Genomic DNA, 25520 nt, shown 5'->3' with positions numbered 1-25520 from the left:
CCCTCCCGAGTGCGTGAATGGGTGTGGCAACAGACAGCGGGGACCCTGAAGGATGTGGTTTCCCTAGTAGAGCGTTATTTGGATGCTGCAGACACAGGCCGTGGGCTTACTCCAGCAGAGAAGAATTCCCGAATAAAGAGTTTGGAGAAAGGAAGAAGAGAATCGAGGGGCAGAACCCTAAGCTGCTATATCGGCCAAGAAGTGAAGAGTCTCCCTACCTCACGAGACCCTGATAACGCATTAGAGGGACCTGAGGGCGGAACGAGTAAACACCTAGAATCAGTGAAGCACAAAGGGACCTGCTTCACTGTGGAGAGAGGGGGCATTTTGCTCAAGACTGCTATTGAATGGAGGATGAATTTATGGCCATCAATTTGGTGGCCCCTTACTCCTACTTGTTTGTGGACATTCCCCGCTCTGGATTTACATCCTTCGTGGTTCCGGTGGAGCTAGATGGCGATTTGACCCAAGCCTTAGTAGACTCGGGAAGTGTAAAAACTCTCATTCGGAGGGAACTGGTCAAAAGAACACAGATTAATTATGAACAGACAGTGACCCTCGTTTGTATACATGGAGATCAGAGACAATACCCGACCAGTCAAGTCCTATTGAAGACTCCAGTGGGACAAGCGACAGTAGAATTGGGAGTGCTCCCCTGGATACCATATCCGGTGACACTGGGACGAGATTATCCAGACTTTGGGATTCTTTGGGTCCAGCACATGAGAGGCCCAGATGACTTCAGCGAGGAAGAGACCTCATTTCCGGAGGTCTTTCCGATAGAAGACCTGGACTTGTATAGTAATAATCCTAAGATACCCAAGCCTCGTAGACAACGTAGGATAGAAAAGTATAATTATTTCCAAGGTTTAGAAGCAGTCGTGGAGTTAGAGGGGGCTCCCCAACCCATAGAGGTTCCCTCAGACTGGCTAGGCGAGGGAAACCCCGGGAATTTTAGGCGGGCCCAACAAGAAGATGGGACACTAAAAGGGGCCCGGGAGAATATACAGATAATAGATGGGGAATTAGTCTCTGGGGTGGAGAGTCAAAAGCCAGCCCCCCCCCCCCTTTTTTGTACTCAAGAAAAATCTAGTATACAGAGAAGCAAAGGGGAACCTGGAGGGCGAAATGGTTGAGCAGCTTTTGGTTCCCCAGCAGTATCGTCAGCAAGTGTTGCGGCTCACCCATAGTCACCTTTTGGGGGGCCACCTAGGGGAAGAGAAAACACGAGAAATGATTTTAGTCCAGTTCTATTGGCCTGGATTGTATCAACTCGTTCAGGACTATTGTCGGTCCTGTCCTACCTGTCAGCTGACCAGACCAGCAGCAACGCACGTAGCTCCCCTAGTGCCTATGCCAATTATAGAGACACCTTTTGAGAAGGTCGCTATGGACTTGGTAGGTCCTTAGAGAGGGCTAACCGCAGAAAAAAAAATATATCCTGGTCATTCTAGATTATGCAACCAGGTATCCAGAAGCTATTCCCCTACGAGATATGAAGACTCAAACAATAGCTACGGCCTTGGAGGAGGTGATTTCCCAGGTGGGGTTACCCAAAGAGATATTAACCAACCAAGGGACACCGTTTGTCTCTAAAGTGACGAAACAAGTTTGCACATTATTGCAGGTAAAAACCCTGCGGACATCAGTTTACCATCCACAAACTGATGGGCTCGTGGAGCGTTTTAACAAAACTCTCAAACAGATGTTGAGGAAGTTCATCACGGAAGATGGCAAGAACTGGAACTTACTCTTGCCATATGTATTGTTCGCCATTCGAGAGGTCCCTCAAAGTTCGACCGGGTTTTCCCCGTTCGAATTATTGTATGGTAGAAGACCACGGGGAATCCTAGATGTAGTACGAGAGATCTGGGAGGAGGAACCCAATTCTGGACGGACTGGGGAGGGCAGGAGAGGCTGCCCAACTATGCATGGAAAAGGCTCAGGCTACCCAAGCCCAGCAATATAACCAGTCCGCTGTTCCTCGGGTCTTCCAGCCGGGAGACCACGTACTAGTGCTACTACCGACATCAGAAAGTAAATTGCTGTCCCGTTGGCAAGGTCCGTATGAGATGCTGGAGAAGATGGGCCCAGTAGATTATAAAGTGGCCCAACCTGACAGACGGAAGAAGGCCCAGATCTTCCATGTCAATCTACTAAAAAAATGGGTTGCTCCGACTTGCAGTCTGGTCCAAGAAGATGACTTTGGTCCAGACGTTTCACAAACCTCTGAGCCCCAGATGATCCCATATGGGGACCAACTTTCCACAACGCAAAAAGTGGATCTGGATAAACTAGGAATAAAGATGTCTTCTCGACTATGCCCAGGAGAACTCACTTAGCTTGTCACGATATTATTACAAACCCAGGAGTAATAGTTAAACAACAGCCCTACCAGATTCCTGAAGCCAGGTGGTAGAAACTGAGGTGAAAGAAATGCTTAGACTTGGAGTAATAGAGGAATCCAATAGTGATTGGTCCTCGCCTATTGTAATGGTACCTAAACCGGATGGTAGTATTCGGTTCTTTACTGACTTCTGGAAAGTCAATGAGGCTTTGAAGCTGGACGCATACCCGATGCCTCGCGTGGATGAACTTATTGAACGCTTAGGAACTGCACAGTTTATCTCCACGCTTGATTTGACAAAGGGGTACTGGAAAGTTCCCCTGGCACCAACTGTGAAGGAGAAGATGTCTCTTCGGTGTTGAAAAAGCCATTTCCAGTTTATGGTCCTGCCGTTTGGACTTCATGGGGCTCCAGCTACCTTCCAACACTTGGTAGACCGCTTACTACGCCCACATCAGGGTTACGCAGTGCCCTATCTTGACAACATTGTCATTTGCAGTGGAGACTGGGAGACACATCTAAGGCAATTACAGGCCATATTCACAAGTCTACGAAAGGCTGAATTGACAGCCAACCCCAAGAAATGTAAATTAGGGGGTCAAGAAGTACAATATCTAGGATACTCCCTTGGGAGAGGGAAAGTTCACACACAGACACGGAAAATAGAAGCAATTACCCGAGTCCCAGTCCCACAGACAAAGAGTAAGGTGAGAGCCTTTTTAGGACTCATCTTTTATTATCGACAGTTCATACCAAACCTTTCAGAAAAAGCGGAGCCCCTCACATGCCTATTACAAAAGAAAGCCCCAGAGAAGGTTAGATGGTCTGCAAAGGCGGAGGAAGCCTTCTAGGGTTTAAAGAAGGACATATGCTTGGAACCTGTTCTACTAAGTCTGGACTTTACCAAGCCATTTATAGTACAGACAGATGCATCAGAGGTGGGGCTAGGAGCCGTCCTCACACAAGAGAAAGGCGACAAAGAACACCCAGTAGCCTTCATTAGCAGGAAGCTACTACCCCGAGAGAGACACTACTCAACGATAGAGAAAAAGGCCTTAGCTGTCAAATGGGCCTTGGAGACTTTTCATTATTACCTACTGGGCTGCCAGTTCATGCTGGTAACGGATCACCAACACCTTGACTGGGTCGCTCGGAATAAAGAGTCCAATGGACAAGTAATGAGGTGGTTTCTGGCACTCCAACCATTTGACTTTAAAGTCTGACACAGAGCAGGAAGGCGAATATAAATGCAGACTTCCTTTCTAGAAAAGTCTCCCTGGTACAGGCAGGTGCTCAACTAAGAAAGATTGAGCTGAGGGGGAGGGAATGTGATAGAGTATATGATAGAGAGCCTCAGACTGCCTTAACGGACTGGCTCCAGCTATCTGGCCCGGTCCACCTTAAGACAGATAGGAAAGGGATCCTCGGGTGGGGGCGTTTCCCTGAGGTAAGGGATACAAAGGTGAGGCCCTGAGAGAGTTAGATAGGCCCCAGGGAGAAGAAGGAAGCTGTAATGGAGTGCTGTGCTCTTTTGGAAAAACTGTTCTTGCATTGTCAGTCTGCTGAGGTAAGCAGCCATTTTGATTCTGTCTTGCTGAACTTTTTGTAATTAAACTGTTGAAAAGCAGAACAGACTCCAGCCGGGTCTGTTCTCCGACCTTCTCCTGTCTTAGATCGCTCCAAGGGCATCACACTGTGCCACTGCATCCTGAACCTTGCCCCCAAAACGGTTGTCACCAGCACAAGGCAAATCTGCTAGCTTTCCCTGAACCTCAGGCCTGAGGTCAGAGGCCTTCAGCTAGACCCACCTACATGCACTAATTCCAGTTGCAGCCATCCTGGATGAGGTTTCAAAACTATCATAAGCTGCATGGACTTCATGTTTGCCTGCTTTTAGGCCCTTGTGTATGATGTCATTTACTGAGTCTTTATATTGTTGAGGTAAAGTCTCAGATAGTTGTTGCATCTGCTTCCAGAGATTGCGCTGATACTGAGCCATATATAATTGATATGACTATCCTGGAAACAAGCATTGAGCCTTGAAAGACCTTTCTGCCCAGTGTCTAAGAACTTTTGTTCTTTGCCAGGAGGTGTCGATGAGTGGGAACGTATCCTCTTTGACTTCTTCTGGGCAGATTCTACCACCACAGATTGGTGTGGAAGTTGGGCCTTTTGGTAACCTGGAATATGCTGAACTATGTAGGTGGCATCCATCCTCTTGTTCACTGGTGAGAGTGAACATGGGTGCTCCCACAGTCTGTGTTGTAGGTCAACCAGGACTTCATGGACTGGAATTGCTAAAACCTCCTTAGGAGGATCCACAAACTGCAGAACTTCCAGGGTCTTCTGTCTGGTGTCCTCTTTTGCTACTAGTTGAAAAGGAATGGTATCAGCCATCTCCTTTACAAAGTTGGAAAAGGAGAGGTCCCCTGGAGGTGACTTCCTCCTTTCTTCAGGTGAGGATGGCTCGGACAATATATCTTCTGATGAGGAATCAGTGTCTCCCTCCTCCCAGATGTCTGATGAAGGGTTTCGTGGGGGAGTAGAGTAAGGTATGAACAAAGGCATCGATGGTTTTTGCGGTGGCATCGATGGAGGAGAAAAAGGCACCGATGGAGACACCGGAATTCTCGGCCAAGAAATCCCAGACAGCTCTGGAACGGGTTCAGGCATGGGAGAAACCCTGGAGGCATCATCTTCACTCACGGTGATTGGTATTTTCGGTGTCGTTGGTTGTATCGGGAGAGCACTGATGAGGGCATTAAGCTTCGAAAGGATTGGTGCAAAGATTGAAAGGTCTGGCATTGGCCTCGGTGCCGGCATCGGCACGGGTATCGGCTCAGATGGCATCGATAGTTGAAGTTCTCGGAGAGCGTCTTTTATCTGCCCGGCGGATAAAACCATTCAGTTCCTCCCGTATAGCTGGTGAGGTCAGAGCAGCTTATAGGGGGTGGCAGAGAAGGCGGAACCGGCACCTCCACAGGTCCCTGTGGTGGCTCGGTACCCGGCACAGTTACTGGTGGGGAATGCCTTGATGTGAGAGGCATTGAGGGCTCTTCCACTCGAGACCTTTTCGGTGATGGTTCCCTTGGCATCGACGGGGTTCCCGGAATCGATGCGACATCGGGCGTCGACGTCCGTCGATGACGATGGCTATGCTTTTCCCGATGTTCGGTGCTTTTCTTCTCAAGCACCGATGTAGATTTTACCGATGACTGGGATGGAGTCTGATAATCAGTCACCGGAGCCGTCAGGATGATGCTTTCGAACGACTAATTTTTTAGTCGCTCCAGCCGGAGACGACTGAGTCAACGTCGATGGTATTAATTGAATAAGGAAAAGATGTTCCATCTTCTCCTAACGGGCTTGCCTGCCTTTGGCCGTCATTTCAGAACATTGTGGACAGGAGGACACATTATGAGATTCACCCAAGCACAGCACACACTCAACATGCGGGTCGGTGATAGACATAGTGCGAGGGCAGTTCGGGCACTTTTTAAAACCTGTTGCCATTATGAAGGCTGGACAGCCGTCGATGGCCTTCTGACAGAAAAATTCTGTTTAACCGGAATTGACCGGGAAAAAACAAGTACTCACCAGCTGGTGACGACAGGGAGACCCCTATGAAGGGGATGAAATGAGAAATTTTAAACTTTTTTTTTCTCTTAGTATTTTGTCTGAGAAAAGTCAGACAGGGCTCCTTCACCGCAATGCTAACTGCAGCGCGGAAAAACAAAGACTGAAGGGAGACCCCTGTGGCTTGAGGGATCATGGCATGCTGGGCATGCTCAGTGGGCTCAGTGTGCCAGTCAAAAGTTTCTAGAAACTTTGACAAAGTTTTCCGTGATAGGGCTCCGTCCAGTGACGTCACCCATATGTGAGGACTATCATCCTGCTTGTCCTGGGATAATGCAAGCACCATGGATATATTTATTTATTTTTATATAATGGTATATGCCAATGACATGTTTTCCACCACAGTCAACTGTTTGGTTAGCTACTTGAAATGACATTTTAATACGCAGTAGAACGACAATTTTGAATTTTAGAGGTCTTAAATAACCTTTTTTTTTTTTTTAATAGATTTTAAGGGGAAAAATGTTCAGGTTTTCCACAGGTAAATCCTTCTGAGAAGTGAGACACAAATATGTAAAATTGCTGCCCCATCTGCTGTATATGGGGGGTGGGGGGGGGGGGGAGGGGCAGTGCCAGAGGCAGGGTTAAGGCAGGTCTCCTAATGTGCATGAGAGGATTTCATTTTGAAATCTCCTTGGTTATTCTGCAGCTGCAAAATACACGGGGTAAAAAAAACCTCCCTGCAGCACCAGCCTGTTGCCAGAGTTTCCCTTTCAAAACTGGTCATCAGGCTTATGGGTACAAAATACCCATGGACTTGGAAACTGAAAATGCCCCCAACAGCACTCAAAGTAAAATAATGAATACACAATGTCAGCTCTCTTACAACTGCTAATATGTCTCTACCTTGATCTACATTCTAGTCTAGATTTTACCAGAGTAAGCCAATTGTGTCAATACCTGTTTTTTCCTTTTTATTTAAGAATAATTCCTTAAACAAAAGGAATTACAAAAACACAATAATTATCAGTGCAGGGCCTATAAGTATTTTGATACTCCTATACAAATTCTTATCTTACCCCTAATACAAAGGCTGTGCGAATCGCAGCTGGTATGTTAGAAGAGCTGAAATTAGATGTCTTGCTATTGGATCCATATGAAACAGGTGCAACATGACTAATCTCTTTATCCAAAGATGTCATCATCCTTTTGTCCTCATCAGAAGAAATACTTGATTCAGCTGGCAACACGACCTGCAAGACAGTTAATAGCTTTTTACATTTTGGCCTGGTTATCCTCAGCAGCTGTGGCTGCCCCCACCTCTCCATAGAGAATTAGGACCACGCAGCCAGGAATCCCTCATCTGCAGGAGATGGAGGAGACCTGTTTCTGAACACACCATCGTCACCTCTGGTTAGCCGAAAGGGTCTATCAATGTAGTAGCAGCCAACTTTCCTCCTTTTTCAGCACTACCTCTGTGGCACTCCCAAGTCCAAATACCCTGTTGGACAGGGGAAAGGAACCTGGATGCCCCATGACCCCACAGGACCAGTTCAAGATCATTAGCTTTCGGTATGAATTATGTATGTATACAGTGATTTAAAAAGAAACTTGACAAGGAAGCGGCATTGGGATAGTGAGCAAACGCCACCGTTAACCTGGTGGCGCATCTGAGCTGCAGGGTTATGGCCGTGCACTTAGTTGCCATCAGGGCCACAGCCCGGTCCTCCTCACTCCATGGCAATGGTGTCACCACATGACCCACTCATCATTGGGACGCATAGTCACTGTAGTAACTTCACTGCATGAGGACGTGGGGCCAAGGATGCAGGAAGGCCCCGGATGCAAGGGGCAAACTAGTGGGCAGCTCAAGGAATGCCAGGGAGGAGTGGAAGCAGTCCCAGGGAGGTGCTGCAATCCACAGTGGGGGGGGGGGGGTGGGGGGGGGGGGAAATAGTTCCTGCTGCACAGGGAGGGGGAGCTGGGATGCCAACTGTGCTCTTCCCTTTTACTCCTGCTCTCTGCACTACAGCTGCTGCCTCATCCCTCCCTCCCTTCCCAGTTCACCAGATTTGAAGTTAACATTCAATGTTAACTAAATCCTGATGTTTACCATGTAATAACCTCTTGTCACAGCTGGGGCAGAGTACCTGAGCTGGGAGTGGGGGTGGGGGGGAGGTGGGTTTCTTTCCTATTGGAGGCAGTGTGCAGCATGACTGGCATGCAGTACCTATTCCTCTAGGGACTGTCTCAGGGCCAGACAGCCCCAGGTTACAGCAGAACGCATGTCCCTCTGAAGTGGGCAGTCACCCTGTTTTCCCTAGCAGGTTGACCAGTACACCCATGAAGAGCGAGCGCCTCACACATGGGACAGGGCTTTGCTTGGCAGTGGTGAGCCCCAGAGTCAATGCACTGCCTGCCTGTGGGCAATTGGCTAGTACTCTCTGTTATGGCTCTGGTTCCTAGGATTTCCTTGTACTGTAGTTTTGGCAATAAAGCTACGGCCTATTTTCCATTAGTTCTTTGTCCAGCTGAGTTGTTATATAAAGGTCCTGGTTTTGTGTTATGGTGTCCAGAGTGCAGTGGCCTTCACCCTGCCTTGCAATGCTAGCTGTTGTGGCTGCCCAGGTTAAATAATATTTTTAAAAATAACTTTATCAGTTCCTATTTCTAATACTAACACTTAGAATCATTGCACAACATTGCAACCCATACATTCCTACTCTTAACTTATGGACCCAGCAATCTGGAAGTTCTTTCAATGGAGTCTTTTTTTCATGTCTACTTGCAATAAAAAAAAAACAAAAAAACACATGAAGTAATGTTAATATAGATATCTATTATTTATCAAACCCACTTTCAAAACTTAGGGGGTCTATGTTCTAAGTATTTTCCTATAGATACAAAATGGGAGAAAAGACTTTTAGTACACAGTCCTCTTAATGCCTTGATTTCCATCTACTTGTTATCAAAACGATTCACACTGTTATAACAAAACGTCAACAACTATAAAATAGTCATTTCAATTAAGGGGTGAAGGGGGATTTTTGCAATTTAAATGCAGAGTACATCCATTCATTTCTTTTACATTCTTCCAAATACAAGCCAAATTATTTCTCTGACAAATAATTTTGCAATGACTATTTCACAGCTACTATTTTAGCAAAAGTAATTTGCAAATAATGGAAAAAAGTGCAAAAGCAGACTACATTCCTGTTCAAGATGAAGTTCAAGTTGTTTAATGTATTTCCCTTCTGTCATACGTTACATGTAAACCAATATAAAAAAAACCCCCCTTTAAATAAATAAATAAACAGAGAAACTGTTCTTCCCAACAAAACATCCAACTGTTAGAAATAGACCTGAAATTAAAATTGGTTCTTACCTGCTAATTTTCGTTCCTGTAATACCACAGATCAGTCCAGAAAAGTGGGTTGTGTATCCCTACCAGCAGGTGGAGTCAGAGAACAATTAGAACTTTAGGCACTGCTCACATAATGAGAGTGTCACCTGCAATCAGTAACTCAGTATTGACCTGTACCCAAGCCCATGCTAACAGAACTAAACAACAAAGGGTAGCACCCAACCAAATTTCCGGACTACCATTTCGCCGCTGGCAAAAACCAAACCGAACAACTGCTAAAAACTGCTCCATGAATATGTCTGCAAAAAAGGAGCTTCAACAATAAAAAACTTAAGCAGGTTCTGACCAAGACAGTCTTTCGGTATCTGAAGAAAGGGGCCTCTGGACTGATCTGTGGTATTACAGGAACGAAAATTAGCAGGTAAGAACCAATTTTCATTTCCTGAACATACCCAGATCAGTCCAGAAAAGTGGGATGTACACAAGCCACCCTACACTGGGCAGGAACCCGAAAGACCCGCATGAAGCACACTCTCCCCGAAGGACGGTTCATCAGAAGCCTTAACATCCAATCGGTAATCTTTCGTAAAAGTGTGAAGAGACGACCACACCGCCTGAGGCGACAGTAACTGACACTCTGCCCAGGAGGTAGCCTGAGCCCTACTGGAATGAGATCGGAAACCCAAAGGCACCTGATGCCCTCGGGCTATGTATGCCACCCAAATGGCTTCCTTAATCCACCTAGATATGGTCGCCTTTGATGCTTTGTCCCCCTCTTTGGGCCACCAAAGTGAACGAACAAATGATCAGAACGTCTGAAGTCATTGGTAACCTCCAGATAACGCAATAAGGTGCGCCGCACATCCAAAGATGAAGGTCTCTGTTCTGAGAAGACTCCCGGGACCAGTTAGGGAATCGCGGAAGCTCCACAGTTTGATTGACGTGAAAGGCTGAAACCACCTTAGGGACAAAGGACGGAACCGTACGTAACAATACCTGATCATCGTAAATCTGAAGAAAAGGAACCCGACAAGACAGCGCCTGCAACTCTGAGATCCGACAGGCCGAGCAAATGGCCACCAAAAATACCGTTTTCAAAGTCAGATCTTTCAGGGACACTCCACGAAGAGGCTCGAAAGGAGCGCCACAAGAACTCGCAGGACTAAATTCAAACTCCAATCCGGACACACCGAATGGATGGGAGGGCACAAATGTTTGACCCCCTTAAGAAATGGAGCAATATCTGGATGCGCTGCCAGCGAACAGCCTTCAAAGTTTCCCCGCAAGGCACCTAGAGCTACAACTTGTACATGAAGGGAATTGAACGCCAAGCCCTTAGCGAGGCCCTGTTGCAGAAAGTCAAGCACCCGAGGAGCATGCACTGCTAAAGGGTCGCAGGAATGCTGATGACACCACGTCTCAAAAAGCTTCCAAACTCTCACTTAGGCCATAGAGGTGGTTGGACATCTCACCTGGAGGAGGGTGGAAATGACTTGTTCTGAATAACCCCTCAAGCGACAATGCGACAATGGTGGCGTACATCAACCGCCTTGCCGGTTGATGTACGCCACCATTGTCGCATTGTCCGAGAAGACTCGCACCATTCTGCCTTGGATCCAGGGAAGAAAAGCCCGCAGGGCATGTCTGCACACACCGCCCCCCAACCTGATAGGCTGGCATCAGTGGAGATTATCCGCCAATTCGGAGTGATCAAATCCATCCCCCGTTCCAGATTGTCCAGTGACAGCCACCATGACAGACTGGCTCTGGCTCTGGATTCCGGAAGTAGAGGCATTGGTAGATGGAATTGCTCTGACACCGGGCTCCAGCGAGACAAAGCGCACACTGTAAAGGTCTTAAGTGAGCGAACGCCCAAGGAACCAAGTCCAAGGTTGAAGCCACAGAGCCCAGGACCTGAAGATGATGGGATTGTTCCTTCGAAGAAGGGAATGTATTTGTTCCTGCAACTTCCCTATTCAGTTCACCGCTAGAAACACTTTGCCCAGCAAGGTATCGAATTGTGCTCCAAGATAAATCAACTTCTGAGTGGGTTCCAAGTGATTCTTCTGCACATTGATTACACATCCTAGGGATTGCAATGTGAACATTACCAAGTACACTGATCTATCGCAGTCCTCCCGAGACTTTGCGCAAATCAACCAGTCGTCCAGGTATGGGTGGACCAAGATTCCCCCTGACGAAGGAAGGCCGCCACCACCACCATCACCTTGGTGAACATGCAAGGAGCTGTTGCAAGACCAAATGGGAGGGCTCAAAATTGGAAGTGTTGTCCCAAGACCTTGAACTGCAGAAACCTCTGGTGATTCAGCCGGATTGGAATGTGTAAATACGCCTCCGTGAGGTCCAGAGAAGCGAGAAATTCCCCTTTTCGAACCGCGGCCATCACTGTCCTCAGGGTTTCCATATGAAAGCGAGGAACCCAAAGGCAACGGTTCACCTTCTGCAGATCGAGAATGGGCCAAAACGTGCCCTCCTTCTTGGGGACCACAAAGTACATGGAGTACTGACCTCGTCCCTGTTGAGCCTCCGGAATTGGGACAATAGCTTTAAGTTTGAGAAATCATTGTAGAGTCACCTGGACCACCTCTCGCTTGACACTTGAGGCCATTCGGGACTCCACAAAAACCTCCCAGACCGGGCATGAGAACTCCAGTGCATACCCGTCTTTGATCACTTCCTAAGACCCAGCGGTCTGATGTAATTTGCCCATTTCGAGTAAAAGTTGGATAATCTGCCTCCGACAGCTTGGACGACGGAATGGGTGCTCGTGGTTTCATTGGGGATTTTTATTACTTCCTGCACCAAGATGTCCCGAATATCTTCCAGGCCGGCAACCCCCTCGAAAGGACTCCTGGCGCCCCGAAGCAGGTTTAGAAGCAGGAGGTGCGGAGTATCTACCTGCTCTGAAGCAGCGAGAGTCCCAAAACCTAGCTCGAGGAGGGAAGACTTTCTTAGAAGATCTTTTATCTTCCGGCAACCGATTGCCCTTGGATTCGGCAAGCAGCTTTACCAGCTGATCCAGATCCTCCCCAAACAGGAGCTTGCCCTTAAAGGGTAATTACAAAGCTGGGACTTGGAGGACAAATCCGCTGCCTAATTTCGCAGCCAGAGGAGACACCGCACTGACACCAAGGACACCATACCTCTCGCCGAGGTCCTCACCAGATCATACAATGCATTTGCAACATAAGCGATGCCTGCTTCTAGGTGGGCAGACTGCAGAGCCCTACTGTCACCTGTACCGGCCCCAGCAGCCAACTCCTGGACCCAACACAGACAGGCCCTCTGCATGAGGCTAGCGCAAACCGCCGCCCGAAGGCTTAGCATGGCAACCTAGAATGTTCGTTTCAACTGGATCTCCAGCTTGCGGTCCTGCAATTCCTTAAGGGCAGCCGCCCCAGCAACCGGGATAGTGGTCTTTTTCATGGCTGCCGAGACCGCGGCATCCACCTTTGGAATCTTCAGTAAATCCAAAACATCAGACGATAACGGGTACAGTTTTGCCATAGCTCTGCCCACCTTCAAGCCAGAATCTGGAGTCTCCCACTCCCGGGTCACTAGTTTGCGAACCATCTTAGGCAGAGGAAAAGATGTTGTGGGACCCCTAATGCCGTTGAGGACTGGATTGACGCCCTCATTGTCAGACTCTTCTTGAGAAACCTTAAGTCCCAGAACTTCAAGGACCTGGAGAATAAGGGGTCTTAACTCATCCCGCTTGAACAAATGTACCACGCTGGGGTCATCCCCCTCCGCAGGAGGGTCATCGGGCTCATCCGGATCATCAGTATCCACATCAGCCGGATCCGGCTGCGGATCTGGGTCTGCCGCCCTTACTACCCCAGAAGCCGGCATTGCCCCAGACCCCGGGATCGGATCTCGCGTACCCTGGGGAGAATCCCCTGTGGGGTGAGCCTGATCAGGGAGGCACTGACGAGAGTCCGTACCCCGACCTCTTTTCTCAGGCAGGTCCGAGTCTGCCCCCAGGAGACCGGACCGCTTTACCGCCGAGCGTTTCCTTGCCAGGAAAGCCTGGTGCATAAGGAGGACAAATTCTGGGGAAAACCCCTCCTGGTCCCCATCCCCCACTGGAGAGTCGACTGGGGTGACATCATCAGTTCCCCCGGTGAGGTCTTCCCTCACCGAGGCTAGAACAGGTGGAGAATCCTCTTCCCACTGAGCTGAAGGCGAGACAGACGTTCCCTCCCTGAGGGAGGAGGCAAGAAGCAGTGAAGAGCCCTCTAACTCCGGGGAACACGCTGTGCATAAGGAGGCCGCATCTAACGCCTGGCCGCGTGACCCACACACGCAGCAGACCTGCGATTCTGTTTTTGGTCCCATCCGCAGCAGCACACCGATAGTCTGAAGTGAAATAGAAAAGGGTGCGAATAAAAAAAAGAAACGCTTGGAGCTGCGACACGGAGAAAATTTCAGTCAGGCAGGACCAGAAAAACAAACTTTTCGTGCTGCGGGCTAAGAGACTACGGCCGAGGAGAAAAAAACGCGCGCAGCCGTGCCGCGGGAAAGGAGCCTGTCTATAGTAAAATCGCAAGGCCCCCAAGCAGGGAAGCGGCAAGTAAACGAGGCACACTGAGAAAAACTCACCCTTGCCCTCAGAAAACGACCCGGAGCTGAGGGGAACTCTGCTGACAGCTTCCCCGGCCGGCCTTAAAAGACCCGGTCCCTCCTGCACCTCTCCTTACCTCAGCACTGAAGACTGTCAGTCAGCTGCAGTGAAAACAGCTTTTTTTTTTTTTTAAATAAACTTTATCAAGACACAGAGAAAAGCTGTTGCAGGAGACAAGGGAGCAGCTGTAGCAGAGACGGTGGTGAGTAGCCAGGAGCCCCTGGTCGTCAGACACCGAACCGTGGTGGGTGAAACCCTGACAGGAATATCCAATTCCCCGGACGCCCGGCTTCTACTGAGGGATGCCCACGAAGGCGCCTAACACCTCAGGAAGAGACCGTAAACCAAAAAATGTAATTCAAACTAACTAAATAAAAAAGACGGCAGGTGTGCAACTGTACCACCCGCTGGAGTCAGAGAAATATTGAGTGACTACAGGTGGCACTTTCGTTATGTAGCAGTGCCCAAAGTTCTAATTGTTCTCTGACTCCACCTGCTGGTAGGTATACACAACCCACTTTTCTGGACTGATCTGGGTTTGTTCAGCAATGTCCAATTACCAACTACACTAGGAGCTGCATCAAGCTGCAATAGTAATACATGTATCTAGATTTAGAATATTCTTTGTTGTTTTTAGTAATTTTTGCACAGGGTGAGGTATAATACCTTTCATCTGTATGTATAAAAGTGTTAACATGTATGTATTCAGTGGCATACATTAAAATGGAGTTCTATATGTATGTATATTTATAAATTCACATATGAAAAATATGAATAATTTTTTTTTGTATTTACATAGGTCATACATTCGTGCTCTTTCCTTAGGGTTTTTTTTTATATACATGCAACTCATCAGCAATTAACATTGCCTGATATCTAAATATTTGTATCTATATACATGTGAAAAAATGACATTATTAATTTCTAGTACATATCTCCTCTACAGTTTTAGTCAATGTTATAGATCTATCTACTACTTAGTCCTGGGGGAATTCTGTGCTACTGCGGAGCGCAGAATTTGCGCAGAATTCCCCCCTGCGTAAAATTGCCATTTTCTGCGCAGAATTGCTAAATTCAATTTAAAGTACGGGTTGCCGCCCTCTGATTGGCCTATTGCCTCTCAGGGGGCGCGGCTGACTCACCGTGTGCGCACAGCTCCGGAGTCGGTGCGGGTTCCTTCCGTCTAGTTTCTTTTTTGTTTTTAGTTTGATTTTTTGTTGCCTCCTCTGCGCGGCTCGCGGTAGTAGCGAGCGGGCTCTGGCCCCGATTGGGCCTGGAGAGCCCCGGTAGAGGAGGAGGATGGAGGCGGTGGCCGGTGCTGGCGTCCGGAGGAGGTAAGAGGGCCGCCGGAGGGAGTCGCCGCAATTTAAAGTACGGGTTGCCGCCCTCTGATTGGCCTATTGCCTCTCAGGGGGCGCGGTGCTGGCGTCCTCTGGACGCCAGCACCGGCCACTGCCTCCATCCTCCTCCTCTACCGGGGCTCTCCAGGCCCAATCGGGGCCAGAGCCCGCTCGCTACTACCGCGAGCCGCGCAGAGGAGGCAACAAAAAATCAAACAAAAAACAAAAAAGAAACTAGACGGAAGGAACCCGCACCGACTCCGGAGCTGTGCGCACACGGTGAGTCAGCCGCGCCCCCTGAGAGGCAATAGGCCAATCAGAGGGCGGCAACCCGTACTTTAAATTGCGGCGACTCCCTCCGGCGGCCCTCTTACCTCCTCCGGACGCCAGCACCGGCCACCGCCTCCATCCTCCTCCTCTACCGGGGCTCTCCAGGCCCAATCGGGGCCAGAGCCCGCTCGCTACTACCGCGAGCCGCGCAGAGGAGGCAACAAAAAATCAAACTAAAAACAAAAAAGAAACTAGACGGAAGGAACCCGCACCGACTCCGGAGCTGTGCGCACACGGTGAGTCAGCCGCGCCCCCTGAGAGGCAATAGGCCAATCAGAGGGCGGCAACCCGTACTTTAAATTGCGGCGACTCACTCCGGCGTCGCGCATCCGAAGGAGCGCGATCTAAGGGGCCTGCCCCTTAGCGCGCCCCCTTGGAGCGTCCCAGAGCCAAGACCGTTCCCTTTTCCCCGGCAGACAAGGATAATTCACACCTTTACCTCCTGATCCCTCTAAGAAACCTATAGTATCAGGAAGACACCACCAGAGGCAACGGACACTCCACAGCCTGGTCATTAGAGCACCTAGTACATATCAGACAAAGCTCAAGCAATCACCGGTATCCTATTCTATTACTCTTCACTGCAGTCTCCAGCACTCATCCAATCGTCATCCTGCAGCCTTGCAGCCAACTCTTCATCCAGCAGCTACTCATTCAACTCTTCATTCATTCACCTCTTCATCCAGCAGCCACTCATTCATCTCTTCATCCAGCAGCCACTCATTCAACTCTTCATCCATTCAACTCTTCATCCAGCAGACACTCATTCACCTCTTCATCCAGCAGCCACTCATTCATCTCTTCATCCATTCAACTCTTCATCCAGCAGACACTCATTCACCTCTTCATCCAGCAGCCACTCATTCATCTCTTCATCCATTCAACTCTTCATCCAGCAGCCACTCATTCAACTCTTCATCCATTCAACTCTTCATCCATTCAACTCTTCATCCAGCTGCCACTCATTCAACTCTTCATCCATTCAACTCTTCATCCATTCAACTCTTCATCCATTCAACTCTTCATCCAGCTGCCACTCATTCAACTCTTCATCCATTCAACTCTTCATCCAGCTGCCACTCATTCAACTCTTCATCCATTCAACTCTTCATTCATTCACCTCTTCATCCAGCAGCCACTCATTCATCTCTTCATCCATTCAACTCTTCATCCAGCAGCCACTCATTCAACTCTTCATCCATTCAACTCTTCATCCAGCAGACACTCATTCAACTCTTCATCCATTCAACTCTTCATCCAGCAGACACTCATTCAACTCTTCATCCATTCAACTCTTCATCCAGCAGACACTCATTCAACTCTTCATCCATTCAACTCTTCATCCAGCAGACACTCATTCAACTCTTCATCCATTTCATCTCTTCATCCAGCAGCCACTCATTCAACTCTTTTTCCAGCAGACACTCATCTAATTCATGGGCCTCCCAATTCCTATCCTCTGTCACAGGAACTATCTCACAGGAAAACTTTCCTTGATTTCACGCCCACCGACCTACAAGTCCCTTATCCCCATCATGACCTCCCCTTTTACCCAAACCTTAGGCCTAGCTCTTTTCTCTTTGATACTTTTCAACTCACAATCACTCTCCAAGAAAACTCTAATTCTCAATGACATACTACTGGACAAAAATCCTGACCTCTGCGCCATTACGGAAACATGGCTTAAACACACGGACACTGCACTAATAAACCAACTTCCAACTCATAGCTACGATATTTTCTCCATTCCCAGAAAGAAAAAAAGAGGGGGGGGTATCCTCCTAGCAGCCAAAAAAGAGCTAAAAATTACTCAATTCCCAATTAACTCTCCTTCTAAAATAGAAACAGGCCTTTTCAAATCTGACAGTCTGCAAATCCTTCTAATCTATGCTCCCCCAGGCCTTCTAGAATCCGATGCATCACCCATACTAGAATTAACAACAACCTACCTAAATCTGGAGCATCCCGCCATAATACTGGGAGACTTTAACTTACACGTCGACGACCCCATTCTCTCAACCAGTTGCGAATCTTTCCTAACCGCCATGTCAGCCATAGGCTTCAAGCAGATCATAAACAATCCTACCCACAGAGCAGGTCACACCCTGGACCTAATATTTGTAAACTCTAGCATCTCTCAATCAACTCCTCCCAAATGCCAACCTGTTCCCTGGTCTGACCATACTTTAATATCTTCCACCTTTATGTTAGAACAAACAAGCAGAAAACCTGTCCCACAACCGGAATTCATATACAGGAAATCTTGCTCATCCGAGGAATTAAACAATCATCTAGGCCCAGAACTCTCACTCATAGACATCTCTTCACCCAACTCAGCCCTCCACTCTTGGTCCAAGATAACAGAATCAGCAGCTAACAAGCTATGTCCTCTGGCAACAAAAAAACTCGAACACAACACCTCCAAAAGACAACCTTGGTTTAAAGAAGAACTTCAAAAACTAAAACACTCCCTCCGACAGAAGGAAAGCAAATGGCGGAAAACACCAACACAGACCTCCCTCTCTGCCTACAAACTCGCACTCCACCAATACAAAAGCGCTACATTAAAAACAAAAAGGGATTTCTTTGCACAGAAGATCCATCACATAATCTTTGATTCCAAAGCCCTCTTTGCCTATGTATCTAACCTAACGCAAACCTCGACTCCTGACATCCCTGCCAACCTAGCTCAAGAAAAAGCAGAGGAGCTGGCCCTCTTCTTTAGCAACAAAATCTCAAACCTAATAACACAGCTGAGAACCAACACTTCAACGCCATCCAACACATACTTCCACCACAACAAAGACATTACTCTACAATCCTTCAAACCCATCACTACTACTGAGTTACTTTCTACATTAAAGAAAATGAAACCTTCATCTCACCCATTAGACCACATCCCATCCAAACTTCTCCTGCTAATACCAGACACAATCTCCAATGCTCTGACAGACATCATTAACTGCTCCCTAGCACAAGGAAGCTACCCAGACGACCTGAAGATTGCATCCATCAAACCGCTTCTGAAAAAACCCAACTTAAATCCTAAAGATCCTACCAATTTCCGTCCTATATCCAATCTCCCATTCATAGCTAAGGTAACGGAAAAATTAGTTAACTCCAGACTTTCAGACTACCTCGAGGAACATAAAATTCTGTTCCCGTCCCAATATGGCTTCAGAAAAGCTTTAAATACTGAATCACTACTAATTTCCCTGACCGACTACCTCATCATGGGCCTGGATAAAGGTCACACTTATTTACTGATCCTCCTGGACCTTTCAGCGGCCTTTGATACGGTTAACCATTCATCCCTACTAACTCAATTAGCAAACATCGGAATAACAGGAACAGCACTATCGTGGTTCAAATCGTTCTTAGGGAACAGAAAATACAAAGTCAAAATTCACAATAAAGAATCTCAACACTACCCTTCATCTACGGGAGTTCCACAAGGCTCCTCCCTTTCACCAACGCTCTTTAATATCTACTTGCTCCCTCTTTGCCAACTGCTAACTGATTTAAACCTTAAACACTTTCTTTATGCAGATGACGTCCAGATAGTCATCCCCGTCAAAGAATCCTACAGCAAAACCCTAGAATTCTGGGAAACTAGTCTTAAAAAAATTGATGAACTCCTCTCCAACCTTAATCTAATACTAAACTCCTCTAAAAGCGAACTCCTCCTAATTTCATCTGAATACAGTAACACTGACTCAAATCCCCCACCCAATTTACAAACTCCACAAGTAAGAAACCTGGGAGCTATCTTTGATAACAGGTTAAACCTAAAAGCATTCATAAATCAAACTACTAAGGACTGCTTCTACAAACTCCAAGTCTTAAAAAGAACAAGACCTCTCTTCCACTTTCATGACTACAGAACTATTCTGCAATCAATAGTATTTTCTAAACTAGATTACTGCAACTCTTTGCTATTAGGTCTCCCCTCATCTCACACGAAACCCCTTCAGATGGTTCAAAACACGGCTGCGAGAATATTAACTAACACACGGAGAAGAGACCACATAACACCAATCCTCAAAGACCTGCACTGGCTACCAATTCACTACAGAATCATATATAAGTCCATAACCACTATTTTCAAAGCTATACACCAACACTCTCAGCTCAACCTTCAAATTCCTCTCAAAAAATTTACATCCAACAGACCAATCAGAGAGTCCTATAGAGAAACCTTACAAGTACCACACTCCAAATCCATGCGGCACATAACCACCAGAGACAGGGCGTTCTCCACTGCAGGACCAACACTGTGGAACTCCATCCCACCAGATTTGAGACAGGAACCCTGCCTGCCCACATTCAGGAAAAGACTCAAAACGTGGCTATTCATGAAAGCCTTTCCTGAACTAAACTGAACCTACTCCATCATTAACTAAGCACTCAGACTTTGCCTTATTCACGGCAACTAATTTCCCTACCTTATAATTAATATTCCTACATCATAAACACAATTCACTAATGCCTTAAGCACATTGACTGGCATTTACGTTCTTTCGATTTAATCCCCTGCTTCTTTTCTATGCTCCAAGTTGTATTACTCCCTTGTTTTATTGTAACTGCATACCTTAGCCTTCTCTTGTTTAATGTTTTATTATTATTATTATTATTATTATTATTAAGATAAATATTAGTTTTTACCTTTTTTGTTACCTATCCACTTGTTAATTGTAAACCGACATGATGCGATATCTATTGTGAATGCCGGTATAGAAAAACTTAAAATAAATAAATAAAAATAACTGATGCCGGCAAAATTGAGCGTCAGCTGTCAAACCTGCTGACAGCTGCCGCTCCTGTCCAAAAAGAGACGCTAGTGTCCCTAGCGCCTCTTTTTACCAATGGGCTCTAATTTAAATATTTTGTTTTACTGTATCGCGCGCACAGGCCAGTGTCCTGGCCAGTGCGCGCGATACAGTAAAACAGTTCGCCCGCTCTCCCTGTGCGCGCACAGTGTCCTGTGCGCGCACCGGGAGAGCGGGCGAACTTTACTGGGTGAAAATATTTAAAAAAAAAATGTTGTGTATGTTCCAAAACACTTCTATTATTATCAATTAAACCAAAAGAAACACCACGTCAATGCTCTCCAAAATGCACATTCATTTTGTATTCTTCTAGAATCTCATACTTTACCATTTATTTTCTCCACCGGCCATAACACCATTAATCAGAGCCTTATTCTTAGCAATTAACACTTTTTCAATCTAATCATGGGTACTAGTTTTAGAAAAGTATAGGACCAAATCATAATATCATTTTAAAGATATTATTCACCCTAGCAATTAGGATTTTCATATGAGAAAGACCAAAATCAAAATTATACCATTCTTGAAAGAGATCTACATTAAGAATGTTCCTGGCTCCTTAATATCACGCATTGTGCAAGAATAATTACAATAAAATCCCCCATTTCTGTACATACTTCTGCAGAACTAGAATCTATAAATAGGCACCAAACAAAGCCAGTTTAGGGGTACTATAAATGACACAAAGTGAAATCAAAACAGCTTATTCCAAAATGTATTAATCACAGAGCATTGTCAAAGTACATGTAAAGCGAGGCCAATTGCACCACACAAAGTAGAAAGATTTATAAAGATTAAAATCAAACTCAACAGGGGACCTTTTCAGCTTTTAGAGTGTCTAATAAATTGTATTCTGTCTGCTTTTTACTCAATTGTTGTGCATTGCTGTAGGTTAATAATGCAATGACAATGTATATGAACTCAGCTGAAAAAAACAGTTATAAATAAAACATAATATGCTCACTTAAATAGGACCAATTGACTGATAGTTGTGGGAGGACAGTTTTTAATGAGTTTAGTACTATGATAGCATTTTTTTTTTGTTTTTCTGCTATTCTCCTGAAGAGGGCACATTGTATCATAATATTCCATGGCTATATTACATCATGTCCCATTGCATATATGGAAAAAAAAATCCTATTCCTGCATCTCAGAACTATGGCATATACTATTTTATGTATATATATATATATATATATATATATATATATATATATATATATATATATTAACTAATAGAATTTAGGCAATGTAATTATAAATGTAAAGTGCTTACTAAGTACACACAAAAACAAAACTTCAAATAAGGGAAGGGAAGCACTGATGACATAAGCAATATTACAAAATTAAAAGTTTACTTTACCAATATATGCCAAACAATGAAATAAAATAAAAGAGCATGTATAAAGTACAATTCTGAATCACATGGAGTTTTATACCAATGAAAAAACTGTTTCTAGCTAAGATAACTAAGTCACTTAATCAGCGAGGTGTGACATACAAATGTATCAATGATGTATTACAATGCAAAAGTACAATAATGAATCTAACACAATGGAATGGCTTTGCATACTGTTACAACAAATGGTTAGGGAGTAACAGAGCATTTTAACTCCTGAACAATGTATAATAACAAAAATTTCTGCTATTACTTATCCTCTACAGAGAATTGAACAAGCCATAGTATGGTTATCTGCATATTCATGTGCCAACTATACAAATCTACATCCATGCGTTTTGCTCATAACACTTGTGAAACTTGCAGTAAGAGAAACTTTACACCAGGGAAATTTGATCACGTTCATAGAGGAAAGAAGGTTCAGGTCTTTGTTTGAAATGTTGAAGAAGATGTACTGTACAAGTCATGATTATACACAGTTTATCTATGCAAATTGTTGATCTCTGAGCTCCAGCTGCATAGCGTTTCAATGGTCCACTGACATATTGGTATCTTTTCCTCCTGATGAAGTCCACACATGGCAAAACAAGGGGACCTTTGTTGAGGGAAGATTCTAATACAGCAGCCATTTTGGCATTGAAGAATTAGCAGTGTTCGCAGCAGAGAGAGTTTTCACTCACAAATTTGAAGAACACAGAGTAGTTGTTTGCAGCCATCATAGGTTTCATTCAGACTTTTATGTAGTGGCTTGAGAAAATACTACTTACCTGATAATTTCCTTTTCTTTTGGACAGTCAGCTGAATCCAGAACAAGTGGTTTATGCACTCCTACCAGCAGATGGAGATGGAGCAAGCTGATGTCACAGTACATATAACCCCTGCAGTGAGCTCAGCCTGCCAAAATTCTCTTCAAAAACAACTGTGGACAGAGAAGCAAAATACTTGATTAAAAACAGATAATGTCAATACTAAGCCAACAGGCAACACTGAGCACAGATAAGAACATAAGAACACTAGTCTAGGGACTGAAGTAACACTTACCAATAATCCCTGTAACATGTAGGCACACAGTAGAAGCAATACGCAACCATAAGGCAACCAAGGTTAGGGAAGCTGGATTCATCTGACTGTCTTAAAGAAACGGAAAGTATCAGGTAAGTAGTAATTTCTCATTTAATAGTGTCCAGTCAGATGGATCCAGATTAAGTGGGATACACCCAAGCTATTCCCGAATAGGGTAGGAAGCTGCCCGCAGTCCAGACAAAACTACATGTGCAAAGGCTGCATCCTTCTGGGCCTGAACATCCAGGAGATAATACTGGAAAAAGGTGTGTAAGAAGGACCACATCGCAGCTCAGCAAATGTCGACAGGAGGCAACAATTTCACTTCTGCCCATGACACGGCCTGAGCCCAAGAGGAATGAGCCTGAACTTGACTAGGCAACAGCTTCCCAGCATCCATGTATACAGCTATGACTACCTCCTTAATCCAGCAAGCTATTGTAGCCTGTGAGGCTGGCTCTACCTGTCTAGTACTACCATGAAGGACAAACAGGCGATTCGACTTCCGCAAAGGTTCATTAACCTCCAGATACCTTAAAATAAATTTCTTGACATCCAAGGGTCACAACAGACAATACTCCTCTGCATCTCTTTCTTTATCCAGAGATGGCAGGGAGGTAGTCTGATTCAAGTGAAACACAGTGACCACCTTCGGTAAAAAGGAAGGAACAGTATACAGCTGTACCGCCCCTGGAGTCGCCTGGAGAAATGGCTCCCGGCAAGACATAGCCTGCAATTTGGAAACCCTACACGCCGAACAAATTGCCACAATGAACACCGTTTTCAAGTCAGCAACTGCAAGGACAGAGTTCACAGTGGTCTAAACGTAGGGTCTGCCAAAAAATCCAAGACTAAATTAAGACTCCACAGGGGCACCGGAAACTGTAAAGGAGGACGAAGATGTTTCACTCCTTTCCGAAAATGGGACACATTAGGAAGAGCCGACAAGGATCCACCATTTACCTGATCCCTGAAACAGGCAAGAGCCGCTACTTGTATCTTTAAGGAATTAAGAGCTAAGCTTTTATTCAAGCCATCCTGCAAAAATTGCAAAATGAGTAGAATTCTGCCCAAGGAAGCAAGAGCACTTCCATCCTCATACCAGGCCTCAAACACTCGCCAAACTCACACATAAGCCATGGAAATGGATAACTTTAGCAGGATGGAAATCACTGCCGCAGAATATCCACGCTTCAGCAAGCGAGCCCTTTCAAAGGCCATACCATAAGACAAAATTGAGTCGAATCTTCGTGAAGGACAGATCCCTGCTGCAAGTTCCTGTGCACCAGAAGTGGAAGAGGCGAATCCACCAGAATCCTCTGCAGATCTGCATACCATGGTCATCTGGGCCAATCTGGAGCAAGTAACAAGTACCAGCCCCCCAAGGCAATAGATTCTTCAAATCAATCTGCCCAATACGGGCCAAGGAGGAAAGGCATATAGCAACTTGTCTTCTAGTCATTCCTGCACTAAGGCTTCGATCCCCAATGACTTCGGATCTCATCTGCGGCTGAAGAAGTGCAGAAACCTCGCACTGCGCAGCATTGCCAACAGGTCCAAGAATGGGAGACCCCAGTGATCCCCAATCAGTTGAATTGCCTTGTCTGACAATGCCCACTCTCCTGGGTCCAGACTCTCCCTCTGAGAAAGTCTGCTCTTACATTGTCTTTTCCTGCTATGTGTGAGACTGAGATCATCTGGAGATGCACTTCTGCCCATTCTATCAGGGGATCAATTTCCTGCAATACTTGCTGGTTCTTGGTTCTTCCCTGCCGACTGATGTAGGTCATGGTAGTGACATTGTCCAACATTATGCAGACTGATTGACCTTGTAGTCTGCTGCCGAACTGTAAACATGCCAACTGGATGGCCCAGGCTTCCAGCCGAATGATATTCCAAAGAGACTCTGCTACACTCCAGCATCCTTGGGCCATCAGCTCCTGAGAGTGAGCACCCAACCATTGTTTCCATTGTCAGTACCAGCCAGTCTGCAGGTAAGCCCATACAGTTAGGCACAGAGTTGACAACAAGAGGCAGATTTGTGCTAGCAACTTCTGAATCCGAGCCTCCAGCAGAAACACCTTGCCTTGCTGTGTGTCGAATCAAACTCAGAGGTATTCCTGTGACTGAGTAGGCTGAAGGCTGCTCTTGACTAGGTTCACCCCCAAGCCGAGCTCTCACAACAGGGAAATCACATTGCCAATCACTAGGCAGCTCTCTTCCAGTGACTTGGCGTGAATAATCCAGTTGTCCAATTATGGGTTTACTAGTATTCCATCCTTTCTCAATACCGCTGCAAATACCACTATTAACTTGGAAAAGGTTCTGGGAGTGGTGGCCAGACAAAGGACAGCGCCCAAAACTCAAAGTGGCATCCCAAAACTGTGAACTGCAGAAATTGATGTTCCAGTCGGATGGGAATGTGAAGATATGCCTCAGACAGATCCATATAGGTCAGAAATTCCCCCAACTGTACTGCCATGATCAAAAAGCGTAATGATTCCATGCGAGATGATTGACACCCTTGAGGTCCAGGATGGGACGAAAAGAGTCGTCCTTCTCTGGCACAACAAAATAAATGGAAAATTGCCCCATATTTTCTGGAGATGTGGGCACTGGGACCACAGC

The 25520-nt window shown here is 46.1% G+C and overlaps 1 protein-coding gene across 4 annotated transcripts in view; it reads right to left on the bottom strand.

The window, feature by feature from the left end:
* The window catches only part of CCDC66 (coiled-coil domain containing 66), a 237977-nt gene that overhangs the window by 115587 nt on the left and 96870 nt on the right, over window positions 1–25520 (bottom strand). For 3 of the 4 annotated variants that reach the window (XM_029600914.1, XM_029600913.1, XM_029600912.1), the window contains exon 8: window positions 7003–7176. The exons of the other annotated variant lie outside the window; for it this stretch is intronic. In XM_029600914.1, the coding sequence (XP_029456774.1) occupies window positions 7003–7176 (174 nt within the window). The remainder of the gene's footprint in view (window positions 1–7002; window positions 7177–25520) is intronic. 4 annotated transcript variants of the gene reach the window in all.

Source organism: Rhinatrema bivittatum, chromosome 4, assembly GCF_901001135.1.
Source record: "Rhinatrema bivittatum chromosome 4, aRhiBiv1.1, whole genome shotgun sequence".
Lineage (NCBI taxonomy): Eukaryota > Metazoa > Chordata > Amphibia > Gymnophiona > Rhinatrematidae > Rhinatrema > Rhinatrema bivittatum.
This window is presented reverse-complemented; position numbering and strand designations above follow the sequence as displayed.